The sequence below is a fragment of the Candoia aspera genome, chromosome 1, assembly GCF_035149785.1.
Source record: "Candoia aspera isolate rCanAsp1 chromosome 1, rCanAsp1.hap2, whole genome shotgun sequence".
In the NCBI taxonomy this organism is placed as follows: Eukaryota; Metazoa; Chordata; class Lepidosauria; order Squamata; family Boidae; genus Candoia; species Candoia aspera.
In genome coordinates this window covers 329,387,187-329,409,987 of record NC_086153.1, presented here as the reverse complement: position 1 = coordinate 329,409,987, position 22,801 = coordinate 329,387,187, and the positions used below count along the sequence as shown (strand labels likewise).

General features: G+C 42.1%; 1 protein-coding gene across 1 annotated transcript; it reads left to right on the top strand.

Annotated features, from left to right (window-relative positions):
- The first annotated feature begins 1,413 nt into the window (after positions 1-1,413).
- On the top strand, positions 1,414-22,289 carry LOC134488279 (transmembrane ascorbate-dependent reductase CYB561). Its single transcript, XM_063290622.1, has 7 exons — positions 1,414-1,524; positions 2,910-3,090; positions 11,344-11,592; positions 12,795-12,893; positions 14,010-14,113; positions 16,883-17,040; positions 21,814-22,289. Exons 3-7 carry the CDS (start codon positions 11,385-11,387, stop codon positions 22,007-22,009), a joined length of 765 nt encoding a protein of 254 aa, XP_063146692.1. The 5' UTR covers positions 1,414-1,524; positions 2,910-3,090; positions 11,344-11,384; the 3' UTR covers positions 22,010-22,289.
- Positions 22,290-22,801: the final 512 nt, after the last annotated feature.

Below are 22,801 nucleotides of genomic sequence, written 5' to 3'. Positions count from 1 at the left end.
CGTGAGCTTTTTCTACATTAGATAAAAGCCACTGGTGTAGGTTGCCACGCCATGGATTATTGAGGCATATCATGCCATATGAACAACACATTGTGTTAACCTGTCTTTAGGGTTTAATGTATTGTGTGAACATGTTCTTTGGGCAATGTGCTCAAGGTCTGAGAATGACTGAGGATTATGAACAAAATGCTCAAGTGCAGCCACAAGGCTTTAAGTAGCAGGGAAAGAGATGCAGAACCTCAGGGATACATCCTGAGAGATGGCAGAAGTCAAAATGCACTGTCCTAGAGGGGTAACCATATACAAACTATATTGACATAGGCTTCTGCAGGGTGGAGGAGTGGCAAACGACATGTGCATCGTGACAAACCTGAGACTTACATACACTGAAGCACAAATTGGCCACAGCTAATCTGTTATCTGAAGTCAGCCCTTGTTGGTTAGTTACGATTCCATTTGTTGCATAAACTGGAAAAAATTGAATAAATCAGTATTAGGCTAAATACAGGTATGCATGTCATGTGAAACAGCTCGTGGTGCCTTTAAAAATAAACATGAACACAGTGCACACTTTGTGGATTATGAAACACTTCTTCAGATACAGTAATCCATGAAGTTATAATATGCCAACCGTCAGATGCCTTTTAAACATTGCAGCCTCTGGATGTTCTAAAGCAGTGCTTCTCAACCTTGGCGACTTGAAGAGGTGTGGACTTCAACTCCCAGAATTCCCTAGCCAGCAAAACTGGCTGGGGAACTCTGGGAGTCGAAGTCCACACCTCTTCAAGTCGCCAAGGTTGAGAAGCACTGTTCTAAAGTGTGGACTTTACAAGTGTGGGCTTTAAAGTGTGTGCTTTCTTAAAGCACAACTGTGTGCAGCGCAGAGGTTAGGTTTTGGCACCTGGCCTGGGAACACCCCAATTCAAATCTTCAGGGCCCACACCACGAAGGAGCCCTCTGGGTGATTTGGGATCCCCTCTCTCTCAGCCCAACCTACCTAATAGGGGTGTTTTCATGGAGATACTTCAGAGAGAGGGTTGATGTATAAATGCACCAACAAATGATGCCTGTGGAGAGCAGCATATGTTCCCACGCTCTTCAAAGTGGCCGCTGATTCTTTGTTGCTCTAACGAACACACCGACCCCCTTAGAAAGCTAAACGACAAAGAGAAAGGGGAATGGGGAGCGAGGGGCGGTTTAGCCACCCGAGGTGATCCGGGGGATCCAAGGCGCGCGCGTCCTACAAGGCGCTTCTCTCGGGCCGGAACCTCCTCAGCCGCGCCCTCCCCAGCCTTTCTCCTTCTGCGGGCTCCCTCGCCCAGCACAGCGCGGTCTGCTTGGGTTTCTTTGCAACGTGACTCTTTCTACCCCCACCCCCACCCCCACCCCACCCCACCCCACCGCAGGAAACGCAAGGTCGTTCCGTCGGCCTGGGAGAGAGCGCCTCGGAACCGGGGGACCTCACCGGGGCGGCTGGCGCAGTTCGCTGGCGCTCTGGGGGAGCAGAAGCCGCTTCCAGGCGAGGTGAGACTTCGCATGCTCGGCGGGTGTAACAGGAAGGGAGCAGATCTCACCGGTGGACCTCACCGGGTTGGCTCTCCAGAGGGGAGAGGGCCCACCCTTCCTACCACCTGCAAGCCTGCCGTGGTATTGCGAACCAGCCTGGTCACTTAAAACCACGCCCTCGTTGGGCTTAGTCTACCCTGCGGGATTGCTGTGAGGATCCAGCGAGGGAGGCTGAAAATGTCACCTGTGCGTGTCAGGTGAAAAGGGTGAGATAGAACCATCCTAAATAAACTGTTTGATGAGGAGGACCCCACAGTTATTCCTTTCCTCGGGGCTTTCTTTTCTGAACGTGGTAGCATCACTGGCTTTCTTGTTCTCCAGCTGTCCTGATAAAACAAGGAGCAAGGTTGCCTTTTCATTTATTTGAGCTCTGGCTGGTGGTTACCATGGTGATCCTTGGCTACTGACATATTTGAGAGTCGCCAAGCCCCCAGCCCCAGCCTGGAGGGGTATAAGCCAGCAAGCCACCAAGATTTTCCTGAAAGTGAAAGATGAGATATTTTCCGAACTATTAATGCTTGCAAATTGTGAACCTGATACCATAAATGGAGCTGGGGCTTACAGTAAAACAACAACAACCCATTGATTTGTATGTACTTGTTTGAGATGCCTTTCCCACCCACTTGTGCAGGAAGACTTTTGTCAGTTGACACTGTAACAGGCTGAATAATGACGTAAATAAGTTATGCAACTTCTGAAAAAGAAGCAAAACTTTTTTTTAAAAGGAGACCCCGGAAAATCATGCAAATTGGGAAGGAGGTATCTGAAATCCACGAGACAGTTGCTTTTCTGGCATTTATAGTTGTCTAAAGTTGTGGAGCAACCTTTGAAAACCAGGTAAGGAAACGCTGGTCAAATAGCAGTGAGTGAAATGCAATTTGAACTGTGCTGTGGGCTTCTTTTTCCTGGTCCTGCTCAGTCTCCTCCTTGATTCTTTGTTATTTGGAAGAAGTATGTGTATGCTCCCTTGTCTTTTACTCATTTCCTTCCTCCTAGGAGAGGATAAATATTAAGTTGAGTCAGTGTTAGCTGAAGGTGAGGCCCTAAGCTTTAGCTGCTGTGGCCCAGCTAATCGAGGCTGCCACATTTTCAGAATGGCAGCCTTACCTTACCTGCACAGGACTCTCTCCTTTCTGCAAAACCATTTCAAATGCTTTCAAAGACCGGGTTCAACATAAATGCTGGCTGGGAGAAAGGACCAAATAAGATTCTGCTTTGAGACTGGTAGAAAGGAAAGGGATTAGCAGACAGCAGAAACCTGTAAGCCTCTGGGTGCTGGGACCACAAAAGGTTGCAAGTTGCTGTCTGTTTGCCTTAGAGTTTAATGATCAATTTTGCTCCAGGTGCTTTTTGTGAAACTGGAGTGACAGGAGGAGTGATTTTGTATGAGTCATCAGCACAATGAAGGAAGAGGACAGTTATCTGTAGAATTCAGTCCTGATTGGTTTGGGCAAAAGATCTCTTGAGCTAGGTACAGAGACTTTTTTTCCAGCCTGGGATTTGGAATTGAGATCTCAGAAAAAAGTAAGTCTTTCATAAATTGTCTCCTTCCTATTGGCAATGAATTGAATAGCATAACAGACTTTGGTGGGTAGGGGGAATAGTAGTATAAAATTTAAATGAATTTGCAAAAGGGGGGATGAATGAGAAAGATGTCAGGCCTGAGTTTAAGGGAAGTAATTCAACATTCAAAATTTGAAATGACTGGTACCAAGTGTCTCAATTTTGTTCTTTTTATCTGTGGCTAATGGACATGAAGGTTTAGTGCACAGTGTTGACCTTTTAGCCCTTAAAACTGCCTGTATCTTTAAACATACTGCTTTTGTAAAATGAAGGTGGGGCTGGTGGAACAGATACTTTCATGCTTACTGTTTCTTCCCGGCAAATTGCAATGATTATTTTTTCCATTTGAGGACAAAGATCATGTTTAAAAGATCTGGGGTGGTATGTATAGTGGAAGCAATAAGAATCAACCCTTTAAAGACTTGAGAAACCTAGAATATTAATTTGAGCCTAGTCCTAATATCCTTCTCACTGCACCTCTTGCCAATGTAATTTTCCATTGTTTTATAATTGGTGAAATTGATGGCAAATAGGGGGTTCTTTCTGATCTTAGTGGGCTGGTGAACACAACAGGAACTTTAAAACCCTTCTGTGATTGCAAAAGGCTTGCTGTGGCAGCTTTGCTCATTCACAAAATGACTGCCATTGGCAATATAACAAGATAAAAACCATGGATTTACCAGAATGTGTCTTGCCACTATCTCTGCTTGCTTACCTTTGTTTCAGGGCTTCCAAAATTAACAGAGGGCTGCGGTAACTCATCCTGTTTATTAGGAAGAAAGTCAGTTGCCCATCTGAGGCTCAGTGGCATTTTTGGTAATAAAGATGATGCTGGAAGCTGGTGCTTGAAATAACTTTTGGGATTATTTATTTATTCTTCCAATTTCTATCACCGCCCATCTGTCCCAAAAGGAGACTCTGGGTGGTTATATTTTAAAGAATTAATCCCTCTGATCCTTTTTAACAGTGAACCATAATTTCAGTGGGTTCTCTTCTATCTATGGCATTTTGAAGCTATCACTATTGAAAAAGGTCCTGAGTAAGGGAATATTCCCCTTTCTTTTCTACTATACTTTCCCTTCTTTCTCATTATACTACTAATGGGATAGAGAAACAATACATGGGAAGAAACCTGTTGATTCTTCTGTATGTAAATGATATTTTAGGGAATTGCAGTTTTAGAAAAATAAACGTAATATATTTTTTAAAAAAGACAAGAGCCAGAGAAGCTTACTGAGGTGGACTTAGTTTGCAATGTTTTGGAACAGTAATGTTAATTCTTGGTCTATAATCTAGTGCATCCTGCTGTGGTAGGTTTTGATTTTGCTGCTATTGATCCTGTTGTGACTTGTATTGTTAGTCTTTGGGGATGATTCTCTTGATTTTTAAAACAAGACATCATTCTGCTTCTTTTACTAGCTAAGAAGGTTACTGAATATATTCCACTCCACCTTCAGTAGACTCCTTGGACTTACCAAGGCAGTAAGTGACGTACCTTTGCAACGTATTGTGGTTTTCTACACAGTATAGAATACCATTGGGATAATCATTATTTTCAGCTTCCTGCTGAAGTGTGCGTACGTGTATGTATGGGTGCATATACATCTTTCCTGCTTCTTGGTTTAATTTTCCATCTGCACTGCTGTGGATATGTGACCTCCCTTGGACTTGCTATAATTGTCCATATAATTCATAATAGAATCCTGAGTGAAAAAGATGCTTTGCAATCAACAGTGAGGAATCTTTGGGGCAGACAGAGGACAACATTGTTTGTCATTCTTCTGCTGTCCTGGTCACTCCCCACATTCATGTATATGTCTCCTCCTATGGGCTGAGCAGGTTAAATAGGAAAGGGACGTGTGAGTGAGAAATCCAGCTACTACCTAGCAAGCAAGGAGGAAGATTATCCAAGGAGAGAACAACACCTCCACCAACACAAGCTGGACAGTATATAAACAGAGAGCAAGGACCACTCCCTGTTTGCACTGAAGATGTTGCCTAGCCTGGCAATGAAACGTCTGCAAGAAAACAACAAGGCTCAGAGAGCACCAAGGACTCCATGATTATCCAATGTATTTACCTGTACCATTTCCTATTTTCTGGACTAGTGTAGATAGCCCTTGAATAATATATTGTCACCCCCACCCCTTTTAAAGCAGTTCCTGGAGCCTGCCAAATAGTGCCACCAAAAACTGGAAACAAGCTTAATACATGTATGTTAGTAAAACAAATATCATTGTCCTCCCCAATGAAAAAAAAGGACTGATCAATCACCTTTGTCTCCTATGACATCACCGTATCAATGCCATATCTTTAGATGGGAAGCTGTAGACCTCAAAAAAAGTTGCTCAAAAAAATAATAAAATAAAATAAAGGGGCCTTTATTCTTTCGATAGTTGTTGATAGTTGTGTATGTGGGAAGATGACAGTTTCCCTCTCTGTGTCCTTTGCCATTTTCCCTAAAATTTAAACAGGATTTTTCTTCTCTATCTTATCTGGTGTCCCTCCTCCCTCGCCTCTGACATTATTCCCTTCCCAGTGTAGCTACCTTCAGCAAAGGATCGTTACCTTGTCGTGGTGCTGGAGCTTGAGCACCTCAGTGATGCCATGAGCTAAACCGTGAAGGGCCACCCAAGACGGGAAGGTCATGACAGAGAGGTCAGACTAAATGCGATCCCTGGGGAAGGTAATGGCAACCCACCCCAGTATTCTTGCCATGAAAACTAAATGGATCAGTACAACCAGAGATATGTCGGTATACCATCGGAAGATCAGACCCCCAGGTCGGAAGATGGTCAAAATGCTACTGGGGAGGAACAGAGGATGAGCTCAACTAGCCCCAGACGTGATGACGCAGCTAGCTCAAAGCCGAAAGGACGGCTAGCGGCCGACAGTGCTGGTGGTGAACGGCGAATCTGATGTTCTAAGGATCAACACACCATTGGAACCTGGAACGTAAGATCTATGAGCCAGGGCAAATTGGATGTGGTTATTGGTGAGATGTCAAGATTAAAGATAGACATTTTGGGCATCAGTGAACTGAAATGGACTAGAATGGGCCACTTCACATCAAATGACCACCAGATTTACTACTGTGGACAAGAGGACCACAGAAGAAAGGGAGTAGCCTTCATAATTAATAGTAAAGTGGCTAAAGCAGTGCTTGGATAGAATGCAAAAAACGATAGAATGATCTCAATTCGAATTCAGGGCAAGCCATCTAACATCACAGTGATCCAAATATACCCCCCAACCACAGATGCTGAAGAAGCTGAAGTAGAGCGGTTCTGTGAGGATCTGCAGCACCTACTGGACAACACACCTAAAAGAGATGTTATTTTCATCACAGGAGACTGGAATGCTAAGGTGGGCAGTCAAATGACACCTGGAATTACAGGTAAGCATGGCCTGGGAGAACAAAATGAAGCAGGACATAGGCTGATAGAATTTTGCCAAGACAACTCACTCTGCATAACAAACACTCTCTTCCAACAGCCTAAGAGACGGCTTTATACATGGACTTCACCAGATGGACAACACCGACATCAGATTGACTACATCCTTTGCAGCCAAAGGTGGTGGACATCTATACAGTCGGTAAAAACAAGACCTGGAGCTGACTGTAGTTCAGATCACGAACTTCTTGCACAATTTAGGATCAGATTAAAGAGATTAGGGAAGACCCACAGATCAGCTAGATATGAGCTCACTAATATTCCTAAGGAATATGCAGTGGAGGTGAAGAATCGATTTAAGGGACTGGACTTAGTAGATAGGGTCCCGGAAGAACTCTGGACAGAAGTTCGCAACATTGTTCAGGAGGTGGCAATAAAATACACCCAAAAGAAAGGGAAAACCAAGAAGGCAAAATGGCTGTCTGCTGAGACACTAGAAGTAACCCAAGAAAGAAGGAAAGCAAAAGGCAACAGTGATAGGGGGAGATATGCCCAATTAAATGCAAAATTCCAGAGGTTAGCCAGAAGAGATAAGGAATTATTTTTAAACAAGCAATGTGCGGAAGTGGAAGAAGACAATAGAATAGGAAGGACAAGAGACCTCTTCCAGAAAATTAGAAACATTGGAGGTAAATTCCAGGTAAAATGGGCATGATCAAAAACAAAGATGGCAAGGACGTAACAGAAGAAGCAGAGATCAAGAAAAGGTGGCAAGAATATACAGAAGACCCATATAGGAAGGATAACAATATTGGGGATAGCTTTGATGGTGTGGTCAGTGAGCTAGAGCCAGACATCCTGAAGAGTGAGGTTGAATGGGCCTTAAGAAGCATTGCTAATAACAAGGCAGCAGGAGACGACGGCATCCCAGCTGAACTGTTCAAAATTTTGCAAGATGATGCTGTCAAGGTAATGCATGCTATATGCCAGAAAATTTGGAAAACACAAGAATGGCCATCAGTCTGGAAAAAATCAACTTATATCCCCATACCAAAAAAGGGGAACACTAAAGAATGTTCAAACTATCGAAGAGTGGCACTCATTTCACATGCCAGTAAGGTAATGCTCAAGATCCTGCAAGGTAGACTTCAGCAATTCATGGAGCGAGAATTGCCAGATGTACAAGCTGGGTTTAGAAAAGGCAGAGGAACTAGGGACCAAATTGCCAATATCCGCTGGATAATGGAAAAAGCCAGTGAGTTTCAGAAAAACATCTATTTCTGTTTTATTGACTATTCTAAAGCCTTTGACTGTGTGGACCATAACAAATTGTGGCAAGTTCTTAGCGGTATGGGGATACCAAGTCATCTTGTCTGCCTCCTGAAGAATCTGTATAACGACCAAGTAGCAACAGTAAGAACAGACCACGGAACAACGGACTGGTTTAAGATTGGGAAAGGAGTACGGCAGGGCTGTATACTCTCACCCTACCTATTCAACTTGTATGCAGAACACATCATGCGACAAGCTGGCCTTGAGGAATCCAAGGCTGGAGTTAAAATCACTGGAAGAAACATTAACAATCTCAGATATGCAGATGATACCACTTTGATGGCTGAAAGCGAAGAGGAACTGAGGAGCCTTATGATGAAGGTGAAAGAAGAAAGTGCAAAAGCTGGCTTGCAGCTAAATCTCAAAAAAACCAAGATTATGGCAACCAGCTTGATTGATAACTGGCAAATAGAGGGAGAAAATGTAGAAGCAGTGAAAGACTTCGTATTTCTAGGTGCAAAGATTACTGCAGATGCAGACTGCAGTCAGGAAATCAGAAGACGCTTAATCCTTGGGAGAAGAGCAATGACAAATCTCGATAAAATAGTTAAGAGCAGAGACATCACACTGACAACAAAGGTCCGCATAGTTAAAGCAATGGTGTTCCTCGTAGTAACATATGGCTGCGAGAGCTGGACCATCAGGAAGGCTGAGAGAAGGAAGATCGATGCTTTTGAACCGTGGTGTTGGAGGAAAATTCTGAGAGTGCCTTGGACTGCAAGAAGATCAAACCAGTCCATCCTCCAGGGAATAAAGCCAGACTGCTCACTTGAGGGAATGATATTAAAGGGAGAACTTAAATACTTTGGCCACATAATGAGAAGACAGGACACCCTGGAGAAGATGCTGATGCTAGGGAGAGTGGAAGGCAAAAGGAAGAGGGGCCGACCACGGGCAAGGTGGATGGATGATATTCTAGAGGTGATGGACTCGTCCCTGGGGGAGCTGGGGGTGTTGACCGACAGGAAGCTCTGGCGTGGGCTGGTCCATGAAGTTACAAGAGTTGGAAGCGACTGAATGAATAAACAACAAAGTGTAGCTACTCCTTTCCTTTGCCTTGTCTCCACCTGCTTTTCTGTTGTCTCTGCTGTTACTGCTAGAATGAGGGAAGGGAGTACAGGGCAGGGAGGAAATAATTGATCCATCTGCGTATATCAGTCATGTAAAGTTATAAATTGGGTATCTTATTTTATTGGCAATTAAATCAATGGAGAAATAGTTAGACATGGTGAAGGCTGAATGTGGTCAGAAGTAAAATTTTGGCAGGCAGGCAGGAACTGTTTTGTCCAAAACCTGGCTCACCCAAAGCAACCCAATAACTTCGAAGATACAACATAAATGTATTAGCATGTAAACAATCAATCAGTGTACACTGGGCTCCCAGCAAAGCAATGGCAGCTTGTTGAGCAGCCACAACTTACATACCCTTGGCCTAGTACACTGCAAAGACAAGACAAAGGAAAAAGGCAGACACCGTAAATCACAGCATGACGGAATGTTTTTGATAAACCCATCTGGATGACCTTCTAATTCTTTATCACTTCCTACTAGGTCAGCATGTGAGCTATACTATCTCAGAGGTATGTATGTTCAGTGAATATAAAGAATTTGGTTTACTAGGCCACAGGTTCCTGACTGATTCTTCCTCCTGTCGCCACTCGGGGCCAATTCAGCTTGCTGTGAATGCTTTCTTACATTCACAGGGGGACCTCATAGGTTTGATAGTGACTGTAGCTCGCATGTGTGTGGGAGGCACCTTTTACCACCACATTCCCCCATTTCTTTTCCCTCCCTTCAGATGTGCAAAATGATGGAGGGGCTCGAAGGAGGGAAGGAAGGAAGGAAGGAAGGGATAAGTTGAAGGTAAGAGCATCCTCCAGGGAGAGAAGAGGAGGTAGCAGCAAGCAGTCTTAGCAATTTAGGTTTTAGTAAATGTGTATGTTTCATAATAGTGCCTAGACATCTCATACTTGCAGATGTGCTCACCAGGTTAAAAAAATGTCGCCTGCCCTATTCATTGATTCATTTGATTTATAACCTGTCTTTCATTCAAGAGCTCAAGGTGAAATGCATAGTTTTCTTTTTCCTCTTTTCCCCACAATACAGGTAGCCCTCACTTAACAACCATTCGTTTAGTGATGGTTTGGACTTATGACAGTGCTGAAAAAACCCACTTATGACTGGTCCTCACACTTAAAACCGTCACAGCATCCCCATGGTCATGTGATCACAATTTGGGCGCTTGGCAACCAGTTTGCATTTATGAGCGTTGCAGTGTCCCGTGGTCACATGCTCACCACTTTTGACCTTCCCGGCTGGCTTCTGACAAGCAAAATCAGTGGGAAACCACATGATTCGCTTAACAACCACTTGGTTTGCTTAACACCCATGATGATTCACTTAATGACTACTGCAAAAAGGCAGTAAAATTGGGTTGGATTCAGTTAATGACCGCTTCATTTAGCAACCAAAACTCTGGTCCCAGTTGTGGTTGTTAAGCGAGGACTACCTGTAACAACCCTGCAATGTTGGCTGAGCTGCAAGTGACTGGCTCAGAACCACCAATGAGCTCCCTTGGCTTATGGTGGACTTGAACCTGAGTCTACCTGCTCTTAGTCCAGCACCTTAACCACTGCACATTATGGATGGTGGTGGTGAAGAAGGCTGTTAATTTAGGTACTGATGCGTTGATTTTAGCAATGTCACTGCTTTTCTAGGTTTTGATTCTTTGCATCTTTTTTCTGGAGACTTTTTGTCTGAAAAGGCAAAAAGACTTTTGCCCTGGAGGTTATGTTGCACAGCACGGAGCTGGCATTTGCCAGAAACAGAAATGAGACTAAACCAATTACCTTAATCTAGTTAGTTATTATGATCTAATACAACTTCTGTCTCTGGCTAAGAATCATGTGGTTCACTGATAAAGGTCTTCTAGTATCAGTCCTTCTCTCATGCACCATTTGTTCCACAATCATATTTTTCTCCCCACCTTTAATAAGGGGGCTGCCGCCTCTGGCTATCTGTCATTTATCCTGAAAAAACACTGTATTCCATGCACTTCCACTTCAAACCTCTAAACTGATTTTGTACAGTGCTTGTTTGCATCTCACACTGAAACACTGTTCTCCTATTCTCCTCTATTTGTGAGCATTCTTATAACCTATGAAATGCAAGTCATCGTCATCCTTTATTAAACTTGTTTGCCGCCCAACTCTCAATGACTCTGGATGGCTCAGACAATCAAATTACAATAAAATCAATAAAATATAAAAGATGATGTGATGAAGCAAGGGGGTGTCACTCTCCCTTGCCAAAGGCCTGAGTGCTATAGGGGTGCCAACTGCTCAGTGTTCTTTCCCCCCTTTGGCCTTCTAATCCAGGAGAGGAAAGAAAATTCCTGTTGGATCCATAATGGGCAGAACTCAAGCAAGATGGAGAAAAAAATTATTTGGGTGTTGATTCTTCTCTCCCCTCTTCCCAAATTTGGCAGCTCAAGAATCAGCTGGGAAGTAACTCCTGCTCAAGTAGAAGATGGAGGATTCTCCTGCTAGACCTGCAAGCCCAAAGGGACTGACCTATGTAGTGGCCGCCTCACAGATCTTGGGCCTTGTGGTCATCATTGTGATGGCAGCCTGGATTGGACAGTATCGGGGTGGCATTGCCTGGGACAGCTCTCAACTACTGTTTAACGTCCACCCTCTGTGCATGGTCATTGGAATGATATTCCTTCAAGGTGATGGTAAGAATTTTGAAAGGAATGGGAGGTCTGCTTTGGCAGGAAGTTTTCACATGCAGGGCATGTGGATGAGATTTGTCATCCAAGGGAATAGATACAATTGGGTGTGGCTGGATTCAGAATTTGGAAAGTGGGTAAGCTGGGTGTGACCTTTTGCCTCCTCCCACAAACGAGAGGGGCTTGGAGAGGCGCAGAAGGCCTCCTTCCAGCTGGGGATTCACAAACTGTGATTTGGCTTAGCAGCCAGCCATAGCTTTCGACAGCTTTTTGTTTTTAAAAAAAATAGATTTCAAGGTTTTTCCTACTTGTTTCCACTGGTGCAAATATATGCAAATAGTTTTTAGAACCTCAGTTACTATAGGACACATCCTAAAGGGAGCTGAACCCAGATCCCCAATAGGATGGCAAAAAGAGTTCCTTATAAGTCATTTGCTATTTTGAAAAGAAAAGGTATATGCTTTTCCTTTCATGATTGAAATAATTGGATAGACAAGGGAGTAATAGATACCATGTCCCTGATTGCATTGCTAGAAACCATTTCACTTGCCTAGTTGACATAGAGCTTATAATGATTCAAGAGCAAGCCAGGGACAAAAACACTGGGAAACAGCCAGGAGCATCCTGGTCATTGCTAGTACTTATGGGATGGGCAGACTTTTTCCTGGTCTTTGTGCAATGGAGTGTGGGATGGATCCTTTATCTATGGGAGAGTGGCCAATGGAAAGCAAGAGAGGGTTTTAGCAGCTAGAGCACAGAGACCCTCAGTCTGCATGCACAGAGGAGTTATGCACCTGTGTACAGCCTATGGAGTCTCAGTACGCCTCCTCTGGTGATCTGCTGTATTCACACCCCTCCTTGCTGTTGCCATTGACGACCATGATTCATCTTTACCCAAATCAATCAGGTAGCCTGTAGAATGGGAACTGCATAGTTATTGCTGTCTTAAATTCCCTTTTGACTGCATATATTTATTTAAAATATTCAAATCTCACACTTATGATTTGAATACATGAACCTGATATGTGTGAAGACATAAATAAAAAATGAAGCAGCTCAGAGTATGACCTACTGAAAGTCCTTGGATTAATTAAAATGCTTTTGCTTGATATCCCAAAGAATGCAATCTATTCTGGTGAAGGAATAACGAAGCAAGTGGAACTGGCCAGGCAGCCACCTAATTCCTATTTCCTCCTCTTATCCTCCAGCCCTTCTGGTCTACCGTGTCTTCAGGAATGAGAGCAAGCGGTCCACAAAGATTCTGCATGGGCTCATCCATGTCCTTGCACTTATCATTGCACTGGTTGGTAAGGCACAATGAGCCTGGCTGAAGTCTTCTATCACACTGTCTGAACCTTGTCCTCAGACACTGATGTTCCCATGGGATGTTAGGCTCAAGAGAAGAGATGAGGCTTCCCAGATTACTTGAGAGTTTCTATTTCAGTGCTATTCCTTAACAAGTCATAGCATGCAACATCTTTTGGCTCTTGTGAATTGAAGATGAATCCAGTGGGCAACATTCCTTTATCTATCTAAAACATATTTCTAGTGGGGTGGCTGGGGTGGTGTAGAGCAAAGTGCTCGTTGAGACTCCATCTGCCTGCCATTTTCATCTCACAAGAATGCAACTGGGAGCTTGTTTGCAGGTTGAGCTGGTACTTCACTTTGCAGCATGTCCTCCACCCTTATAAAGAGAGGGAAAAGAAAGATCTCTGCCTTTTACCTGAGAAGTAAAAAAAAGAAAAAAAAGGCAGTGGGAAACCATTTTATATTATTGCCGAGGGAACTATATGGACATATATGTATATTTGCTAGGAGTTGAACTTGACTTGAGGGAGACTTTGCTAAGAGGGGGGCCTCACCATGGTACTACAAGAGTTCCCTGCTCAGAGACCCTTCAAATTATTTGCCACTGGGTCCAGCCTCCTGCTCAGTGCAGAAATCCAAATAACAGCATCCTGGATAGATGGCTGTCCAGCCTCCAGTTGAACACACCCAGTGAAGGTGAGCCTACACCTCTCTAGGGAACTGGTTTCACGATCAAATTGCTCTTTCTATTAGATTTTTTTTCTTCAAACATGGTTGGAATATGTCCTATGTAATTCAAATCCATTCTTTATCCTGTATGTAATGTAATGAAAATCCATCTCCTATCCCTGGCTCCCAGATAAGTTGGGGGAAGATGTCCTATAATGTCTGCAAAAGACAGAGGGGATTTTGGAACTTGTTTCCTGGCTTGGAGAAGGTTTGGGATGCCACGGGCTATTTTCGTCATTCCAGACAATGGTGGACCTGCTGTTCTTCTATTTCCCATCTATCTCTAGAGTGGGTTGTCCTTGTCTCAACATTATGAAGTGGATAGTGGGAGGTTAGGAAAGAAGGGGAGTCTTTTGAGGAACCTCCCTGCCTTGCTCTCCCTTTAGGTCTGATTGCTGTCTTCCAGTACCACAAGAAGCAAGGCTTTCCGGATATGTATAGCCTGCATAGCTGGTGTGGCATCACTGCATTTGGGTTCTACTTTATACAGGTGAGGTGATACATGGGGGGCTTGTGGAACAAGCATGCTTGGGGTTGTCTGAACTCCTTTCAGAACATAGTTCTGCCCTAGATGTTTTCAGATGAGATGTTTTCATTATTCAGACGAGCACTTATACACTGCAGCAACCCAGAACGCCAGAAAAAAGAAAAAGAACATCTGCACAGCATCTTCCAACAAAATGGATACCTGCTCAACTTTATCAAAAAGTGCCTCACCACCCAACCCACTACAACCCAACCAATAGAAACTATGAAAAGGATAACACTGCCATACATCAGAAACAGCTCAGAAACCACCAACAGACTGTTACAACCACATGGCATCACTGTAGCACATAAACCAACTAAAACTCTTCAAAACATATTAAGCAACCCAAAAGATCCAATAGCCCAAGAAGAAAAATAGGAGTTATTTGCAACATACAATGCAAAGACAGTAACAGCCACCATGTAGGACAGACAGGCAGAAGACTAGCAGAGCGCATCCACAAACACCAACTAGCAGTCAGAAGACACGACGAGAACTCCTTAATCTCACAATACATGGACAGACTCAACCATAGTTTCAACTGGGAAACGGTGAGCATCCTAAACCAAGCTGTAATGGTTGCCTATTCTAAAACACTATCAGACTCACGAGCAGGAATTCAAAGATATCTGATTTATTAAAGAATAGTATGCAGGATCACAGAGAAAGCTGAGAATGATAAAAGCATGCCAAATGCAAACTAAAAATCCTCGGTGTAAATGAGATCCCTCCCCCCGTAGAATCTTCCCAAGTTCACAATCCCAGGTGCTCCTAATGGTTTCTGATGGTCTGTGGGAAAAGTCCTTGAACAGAGAACATAACCCAAACACATTCCATTGTAATGAACACAGATACAGAGCTTGGTACAAGGTTTCACAGCAGCTCCCTCCCAAACAGAAGCGCGCGTCAGCGCCATGGCATGTGAAACGTTATGATGTATACTATACATTGAAACAGTGAACATGACACAAGCCAAATCCAAAAACGCCAGAGAATTCCTGGAAGCCTGGCACTCAGACCAAGCAGCCATCAACAGACACACAGAGGTAAACATTTACATACCATTCAAAAGAGACAATAGAAAAGCCGAAAGACCAGTACACTCCCTTGCCAACAATCAACACCTAGATATGCAAAAATCAACACTAGGATTAACACCAGATGAACCATCAAACAGCACGATACATCCTAATCAAGGAACTATTAACTCAGGCAATCATCCAAGCAGCAAACAACACCGGCCCAATCAAAGAACTCCCAAGGAGAGAACCACACCCCTACGAACACAAGCAGGGCAAGCCATGGTATATAAACTGAGAGCAAGGCCCACTCCCTCTTCACACTGAAGATGTTGCCTAGTCTGGCAATGAAACGTCTGCAAGAAAACAACAAGGCTCAGAGGGCACCAAGGACTCCACATTTTTATGCAGCTTCTAAGAAGATCTTGGAGGAAAAAAGTACAATATATTGGCCTAACTCTAGCAGCCCTGCATTCTTTGTTTTTTCCCAAAAGTAAAGAAATTGCCAAACAGTAAATGATAGATACTGCTTTGCAGAGAGATAATGTTAGGAGTTTCTTTTGCTTTGAGAAGACAAACCCAAGTAAACCTTTTGCCCTGGAGAAATGTCTATACAATCTTGTTCCTGCAAAACATTTTAGGGCCTTTACCCTAGCAAGTTTTAACACACTGCCTTGCTGGAAGAAAGGTATCCATGTTGTCCCTTCACAGAGAGGCTTTTTCCCTGGGCCATGTGCTGCCGTACTGCCAATTTTATGATGAAATTGTCCCCTGTATTTAATTCTACTTGGAAGTGAATTCTCCAGTAGGCTAGACAAATCCTATATTTCATTTCTTCTTGCAGTCCATAGTGATGATGCCACCTGTAAACTTACCAAATTTTCTTTTGGATCTTGAATTGCTAGGAAACAAACAGTTAAGCGTAACAGGGATCAGGTTGATTAGGAACAATATAATTTGGCAATTTTATCCAGACATTTTATGCTATTTTATATTTGGCTTACTTTATACTTTTCTTTATGACTGAGTATATTTTTCTTTTATACCATTACAAAGGAGCTTTATCACTTAGTGACTTTGCCTTAAATAGCTTTAACAGTTTATTTCTTATATTGTAACTTTTTTCCTAATTAAATCAGAATTTTTTAATGTATTTCCATTTGAGCTCTACAAGCTCCATTACAAAGCTGTATATTATTCTGTGATAAAGATGTTCTGAAGGCTCTAATCAGATAAAGTGCTGACCTCGATGACTTCTAAGGAAGGTTAGACTGATACAAACAGGATAAAGCAGTGAATGGTTTCTACTAATGTTGGCTATAATTCTACTGAAGGATCAATAACTTTATGCAGAAGAATGGTAGGAGAAGACTTTTGCCCTTGTGCCTTATTTGTGGCCTTCCCAAAGCCATCAGATGGGAGAAATAGGATGATGAACTACTGAAGCTTTTGATCTCATCCAACGTGGTTGCTGTTATTTTTTAGAGAAAAAGATTTTTCAAATTGTGGGGTAATATGAACCTCTAATTTGATTTATTTAATGGGGGATTTATTTAATTAATGCAGCTTGGCGTCATTAGGGATTTATTTTCTCATTGGCTTCTGATACTTTAGGCAAGATCTAGAGCAAGCAAGGCTAAGTTGCGTGGAAGAGAAGAGCTGCTATAGGTGCAGTATTTGTGATTTTTGAATTCTTTCTTTCCCTCCCCAGTGGTTGTTCGGATTTTACATCTTCCTCTTCCCTGGAGCATCGTTCTCACTCCGCAGTAGATACAAACCACAGCATGTCTTTTTTGGAGCCTTCCTCTTCATCCTTTCCATCGCCACTGCCCTGTTGGGTATTCTGGAACTGCTACTCTTCAAAATAAAGCAAGTGATGCTTTTGTTAACTTATGCATATACAGTTATACTTAGATCAGTTTGGTGATTGTGAAGCCTTCTTTACTCAGCTTAGATTTTTCTGGGGAAAGCCAATACTAGGCTGAGAACAAAGACGTGGAATATAAATACTTGTGTACAGCTGGTAAGTGAAGTAAAGGTGCTTGGTGTAGTTCAGATATTATGGAAAATAAACAATCCAGACATTCTGGAAAATAGTGATGTTTCTAGCTCCTGATGCTCATTTGTATTAGGAACATAGCACTGTTTCCCTTGGATGTTCTTCCCTGTCTTAAAACATTAACTGAGGTTTTGCATGTTTAGCTAATGAAGTTGAAACCAAAAACTCAACATGTTAACAGATCTATAAACCATCTCATAATGTTACATGATCAAGTAGCCTCTACCTTGGTGAGAATATTTGTTGTCTGTTCTTTCAGCATTTTCTTGCAAATGGTGATTACATGGTGATTGTCCTTCATCCAGATGTAAACTATGTTTTTCCTAAGTGGGTTATGTCTTTCTGTACACTTGTTGAATTCCCAAGCATCTTTCTCTGTGAGTGGTGCTGAGGCTGAGAATGTGCTAAATCTGTGCTTTTTTTTTAGTCCTTGCTTGCTTAATTTTCATGGAGAGCACAGACTGTCATTCTTATTACCTTGGGTCCTTCAGGTTTGTTGGACTACAATACAATTGGACTACTATTTCCAACTGGCCAAATGCCATATTGCCTGGGAATTGTGTTGCAATCTAATGCATCTGGAAGACAGCTGGTGGGAAAGGTGATCCAGACAATGTTCTTGCCAGCCTCTTTTGATAGTGTTTTCCTGATTTATGGCACTACATTTGATCAAACACCTGTAGCATCAGCCTGTTTCATGTTGATGACTGGCTACATCTCCTTGGAGATTTTCAGAGATGATATCTGTAGAAATCAGAATTTTCTTTTGGTGAATTTTCTCTTTGTCTTAACATTTCCTTTACCTGGCTCCATTTCTTCTCTGTTTCTTCCTCTTCCTTCCACAGAGTTTCTAGATTTTCAGGGTCAGAGTTGGTTCTTTCTGGAGCAGCTTTATAAGCCCTGTAAAATAAGTGAATGAATGAATGAATAAATATATTGATGGGTAAGCTGTGAAATGAACAGCCCTAACATATAAAGTAGTGCTTAAAAGATTGTGAACTTTTTTGATGGTTCAATATTTTTGCATAAATATGACCTAAAACATGATTTGTTCTCCATACAAGTCCTAAAACTAGATAAAGAGAGTTAAACAAATGAGTGAAAACATTCATTTCTTTATTGTGGAGAATTATCCAAAGCTACCTATTTGTGTGTGGCAAAAGCATGTGAACCTCTAGGATTATCAGTTCATTTGAAGGGGAAATTAGAGTCAGGGATGATAATGGGATGATATCCAGGTGTGAGCATGGGAGGTCCTGCCTTATTTAATGAACAGAATTCTGGGTATTCACTGCCAAAGTCTGATCTTCACAGCATAGGTATGTGGAAGAGTGTCATGGCTTGAACAAAGGAGATTTCTGAGGACCTCCCAAAAACATTTGTTAATGCTCACCTGCTGGAAAAGGTTACAACACGGTTTCCAAAGAGTTTGGATTCCAGCAGTCTACTGTCAGGCAGACCGTGTACAAATGGAGGCAATTCAACACCACTGTTACCCTCCCCTGGAGTGGTCAACCAACCAAGTTCACACCAACAGCAAGACATGCAATACTCCAGGAGGTCTCAAAGAACTCCAGGGTAATGTCTAAGGAATTAAAGGCCTCTCTTGCATTGGTGAATGTCAGTGTTCATGAGACCACCATCAAGAGAACACTGAACAACAATGGTGTGCATGGCAGGTTGCCGGGAGAAAGCCACTACTTTCCAAAAAGAACACTGCTGCCCATCTACAGTTTGTGAAAAACCAAGTGAATAAGCTAGAAGGCTATTGGAGAATATTCTTTGGATGGATGAGACCAAAATAGAACTTTTTGGCTTGAATTAAAAGTGTTATGCTTGGTGAAAGGCAAACAACACATTCCAGCATAAGAACTTTATCCCATCTGTGAAAAGTGGTGGTGGCAGTATCATGGTTTGGGCCTGCTTTGATTCTTCTGGACCAGGACAGCTTGCTATCAATGATGGATCTAGGAATTCTGACTTATACCAGCAAATTCTACAGGAAAATGTCAGGGTATCTGTCTGTGAACTGAAGCTCCAGAGAAAATGGGTCATGCAGCAAGACAACGACCTAAAACATACAAGTCATATGACCAAAGAATGGTTAAAGCAGAAGAAAGTTAATGTTTTGAAATGGCCAAGTCAAAGTCCTGACCTTAATCCTATAGAAATGTTGTAGAAGGACCTGAAGTGGGCAGTTCATGCAAGGAAACCCACCAACATCCTTGAGTTGAAGTTGTTTTTTAAGGAGGAACAGTCTAAAATTCCTCCAAGCCGATGTGCAGGACTGATCAATGGTTATCAGAAATGTTTAGTTGCAGTTACTGCTGCCCAAGAGGAGCACAGTTACTGAATTACTGAAAGCAAAGATTCACATACTTTTGCCATACACAAATATGTAGCTTTGGATCATTTTCCTCAATAAATCAATGAACAAGTATAATGTTTTGACTCATTGTTTAATTGGGTTCACTTTATCTAGTTTTAGGACTTGTGTGGAGAACATCAGATTTTAGGTTCTATTTATGCAGAAATATTGAAAATTCAGAAGGGTTCACAAACATTTAAGCACCACTGTGTACTAAATTTGACAAGAAAGTACCCTTTTACTGGTATGGTGGTATAATTAGTAGTGTGTTAATGGGATGCAAGGTAGTGTTTTATATGTGTTAATTAGGCTTACAGAAGCAGAGTGCTTCACGGACCATTTATCTGGTTGTGTCAGCCTCAACCATATCTGATGCCTTCCAAATGTTCTGGACTATAACTTTCAACTCAGTGCAGCTATCCTGGCGGGGAATGAAGGGAGTTGTTGCCCAGTGTCTACGGGCAGCAGAAAGTATGAGAAGGCTGCCTTACTTTATTTATTTATTTAACTTTATCACCGCCTATCTCCTTCCCAAGGAGGGACTCTGGGCGGTTATTATATTATATAATGTTTTGCAACGTTAAAATATAATGCAACATTATATTTTAATGTTGCAAAAGAGCAATCCTATAGACCAATTGTGGCAATGAGGAACAAAAGATATGGATCTCAGTAGCTGAGAGATGTTATGTCTTAGCAGCAGGACTTCCATGAAATTCTTCGGTCCTTAGTCAACAGATCCTGAGCAGAAGATTGTTACGTTATGTAGCACATTAACTTCTGCAGTGCTGCTGTGCATGGCGAAATTGGGTTTAATGGTGTCCATAAAAATGTAGTGTGGGGATTTCCATTTATTTGTTTGTTTATTTGTTTTTATGGCCCACCCAATTCCATTTAAAAAAAATTGGATGGGTTACAGCACATTATAAAAGCAACAATAGAAATATTTGTTTTATTGACATCATAGTTCCCAAGATTTTTAATGCTTTACAGTTATCATAACATAAAATCCCAGCATAAACCCCACACCTACCAACACAAATAAGCAACATGCAGACTACAAATATAGTCAAAATAGAAGTACAAAAAATGAAAATGATAGTCCAGCTTTTTCATCCCCATCCCCAAATTCTACTTATCACATTAGATTTAAATTCTAGTAATAAAACAATTCAAATCCAAATCATCTCCACACAGTCTTCTCAGAACTGTCTTGACATTTTATGAAAAACCAGGCTAACCCCTTGGTCAAGATGTTCCATAACACTAGGGCCGTCACAAAGAAGGATTGTCTTTGGGTCCATATCCCTTTGATGTCTTTTAGAGATGGGACCTGAAGCATCTCCTCTGTGGAAATGTGCATAGGATGGGCAGAATCAGTTGGGAGGAGACTGTTTCTAAAGGACTATTTCCAAGATTATATTTAAGTATTGCTATAGAAAAGGATTTATTTTTCTGTGTGCATTTCTCTGAATCATTGAATTGAACCAGGCTGAGAATTTTGGACTAAATAAATCTAAATTGTTTCACACTGAAGATGTTGCCTAGTCTGGCAATGAAACATCTGCAAGAAAGCAACAAGGCTGAGCGAGCATAAGGACTCCACAATAAATAAATCTTGTTTCCCTGCTAGTTTCTACACTCAAGGCAGAACCTGTGGACTGCCAAATGCTGTTGGTAAAAGTTAAAATCCAATGGCATACAGAGAACTAAAGATCTTCTATCTCTGGTTTAGAATATTATCCATGTTGCTGGTCTTGCATATCTGAGTTCCCTGAATTTTAACATGGTCTTTTTGAAAATAAAACAAAAAAAGGATTGGGAAGAAGAGAGGGAGAAAAAGTTGTTGTACTGAGGACTTTTTATAGCCACTCCTAACCACAACAGAAACTTGCCCTGGCATCATATTTTTTCTGCCATGTCCCTATTGAGCTCCTTCAACTTGTCTCCAGCTTATGGGTGAAATGCTTAAGTTGTCCTTGGTTGTATTGATGAGAAAGTAGTGTGTAAAATCTGTTAGGTTTTGTTATCTGCTACTTTGTAGGGAAGACAGGTGACTGGTAGTGATTAGAAATAGATACAAAAGAGAGATTAACAATAGGGACAGTGGATTTCATGAAAGCAGTATAGGTTTTTTGCCAACTCAAGAATGGGATAAGAGTACATTAATTCAGCAGTGTTGAAAAACTCTAATATTGTCCTCCTGCTTTTACAGGGACACCTACAGCCTCTTTGTCCCTGAAGGAATCCTTGCCAACATCTTGGGCCTCCTACTAATAGTTTTTGGGGCAGTTGTGGGTTACATCTTGACCCGGGATGAATGGCAGAGACCCCCATTGGCTGAGGAGCTGGCATTGTCCATGGATTTCAAAACCCTCACAGAAGAAGGCAGCCCGACAAGTTTGCACTGAGGCTTGCTGTGCCAGCTGCATTGAGGATCTGTGTTTCTATGTGGTATCTGACTTGTCCTGTAGCATCATGCAATTGCCACTGTTGCACATGTGTAAGCAGTCCTTTCACTGTGGTTTCATGACCTCCCTCCCACATGTCTTATGTTTTCATACTGTTTTCTTCAATGGCCACTATAAATGTAGCATGGTGAAAAGGATTTGTAGCCCCTTGCTGTGTCAGTCATTTGTGCAAATGGAGATTCTATGTCATGTTCCCTGTTGAATAAAAGCATGACGAGGATTCAACTGGTTATCATGCCATAAGATTAAATCAGGAGTGGGCAATTTTGGGAGGACAAAGATTGCACTTTGGGGGTATTAGAGCCACAGTAGAGAAGGAGGTGGGACTGGGATTTTGGTGGCTTCCATGTATGTATGTATGTATGTATATGTGTTTGTGTGTTTAATTTGGGGAATGTGCTAAACCTATCAGTTGGCTTAGACACTCTTTGTTTTACTCCTGCTGATAATCAGCAGAAAATAACACACCTCTTTTTTTTTGGCAAATGCTGCTAAATTTTAGTAGTAATTTTGGGGTCCTCTGGAAAGCAACGAATGGACGCTTATGGACCATGAGCTACCCACACCTGTGTGAACTGCTTTCAGAGGATTGTTGGCAACCATGGATCAGATAATAGGAGGATAGCAGCTTCTTTCCAGTTTGAAACTGTAATGTTGACAGATTAATAGCAAATACAATTTCATATGGTGTTTGATCATTCAGTGTCACAAGTATACACTAGTTTTTCCATC

Excerpts from the sequence above, each read along its gene's own strand:
- LOC134488279 (XM_063290622.1), top strand. The coding sequence starts at position 11,385 with ATGGAGGATTCTCCTGCTAGACCTGCAAGCCCAAAGGGACTGACCTAT. Across the intron at positions 12,894-14,009 it reads ACTTATCATTGCACTGGTTG|GTCTGATTGCTGTCTTCCAG; the intron begins GTAAGGCACAAT and ends CTCTCCCTTTAG. Across the intron at positions 17,041-21,813 it reads CTGCTACTCTTCAAAATAAA|GGACACCTACAGCCTCTTTG; the intron begins GCAAGTGATGCT and ends CTGCTTTTACAG.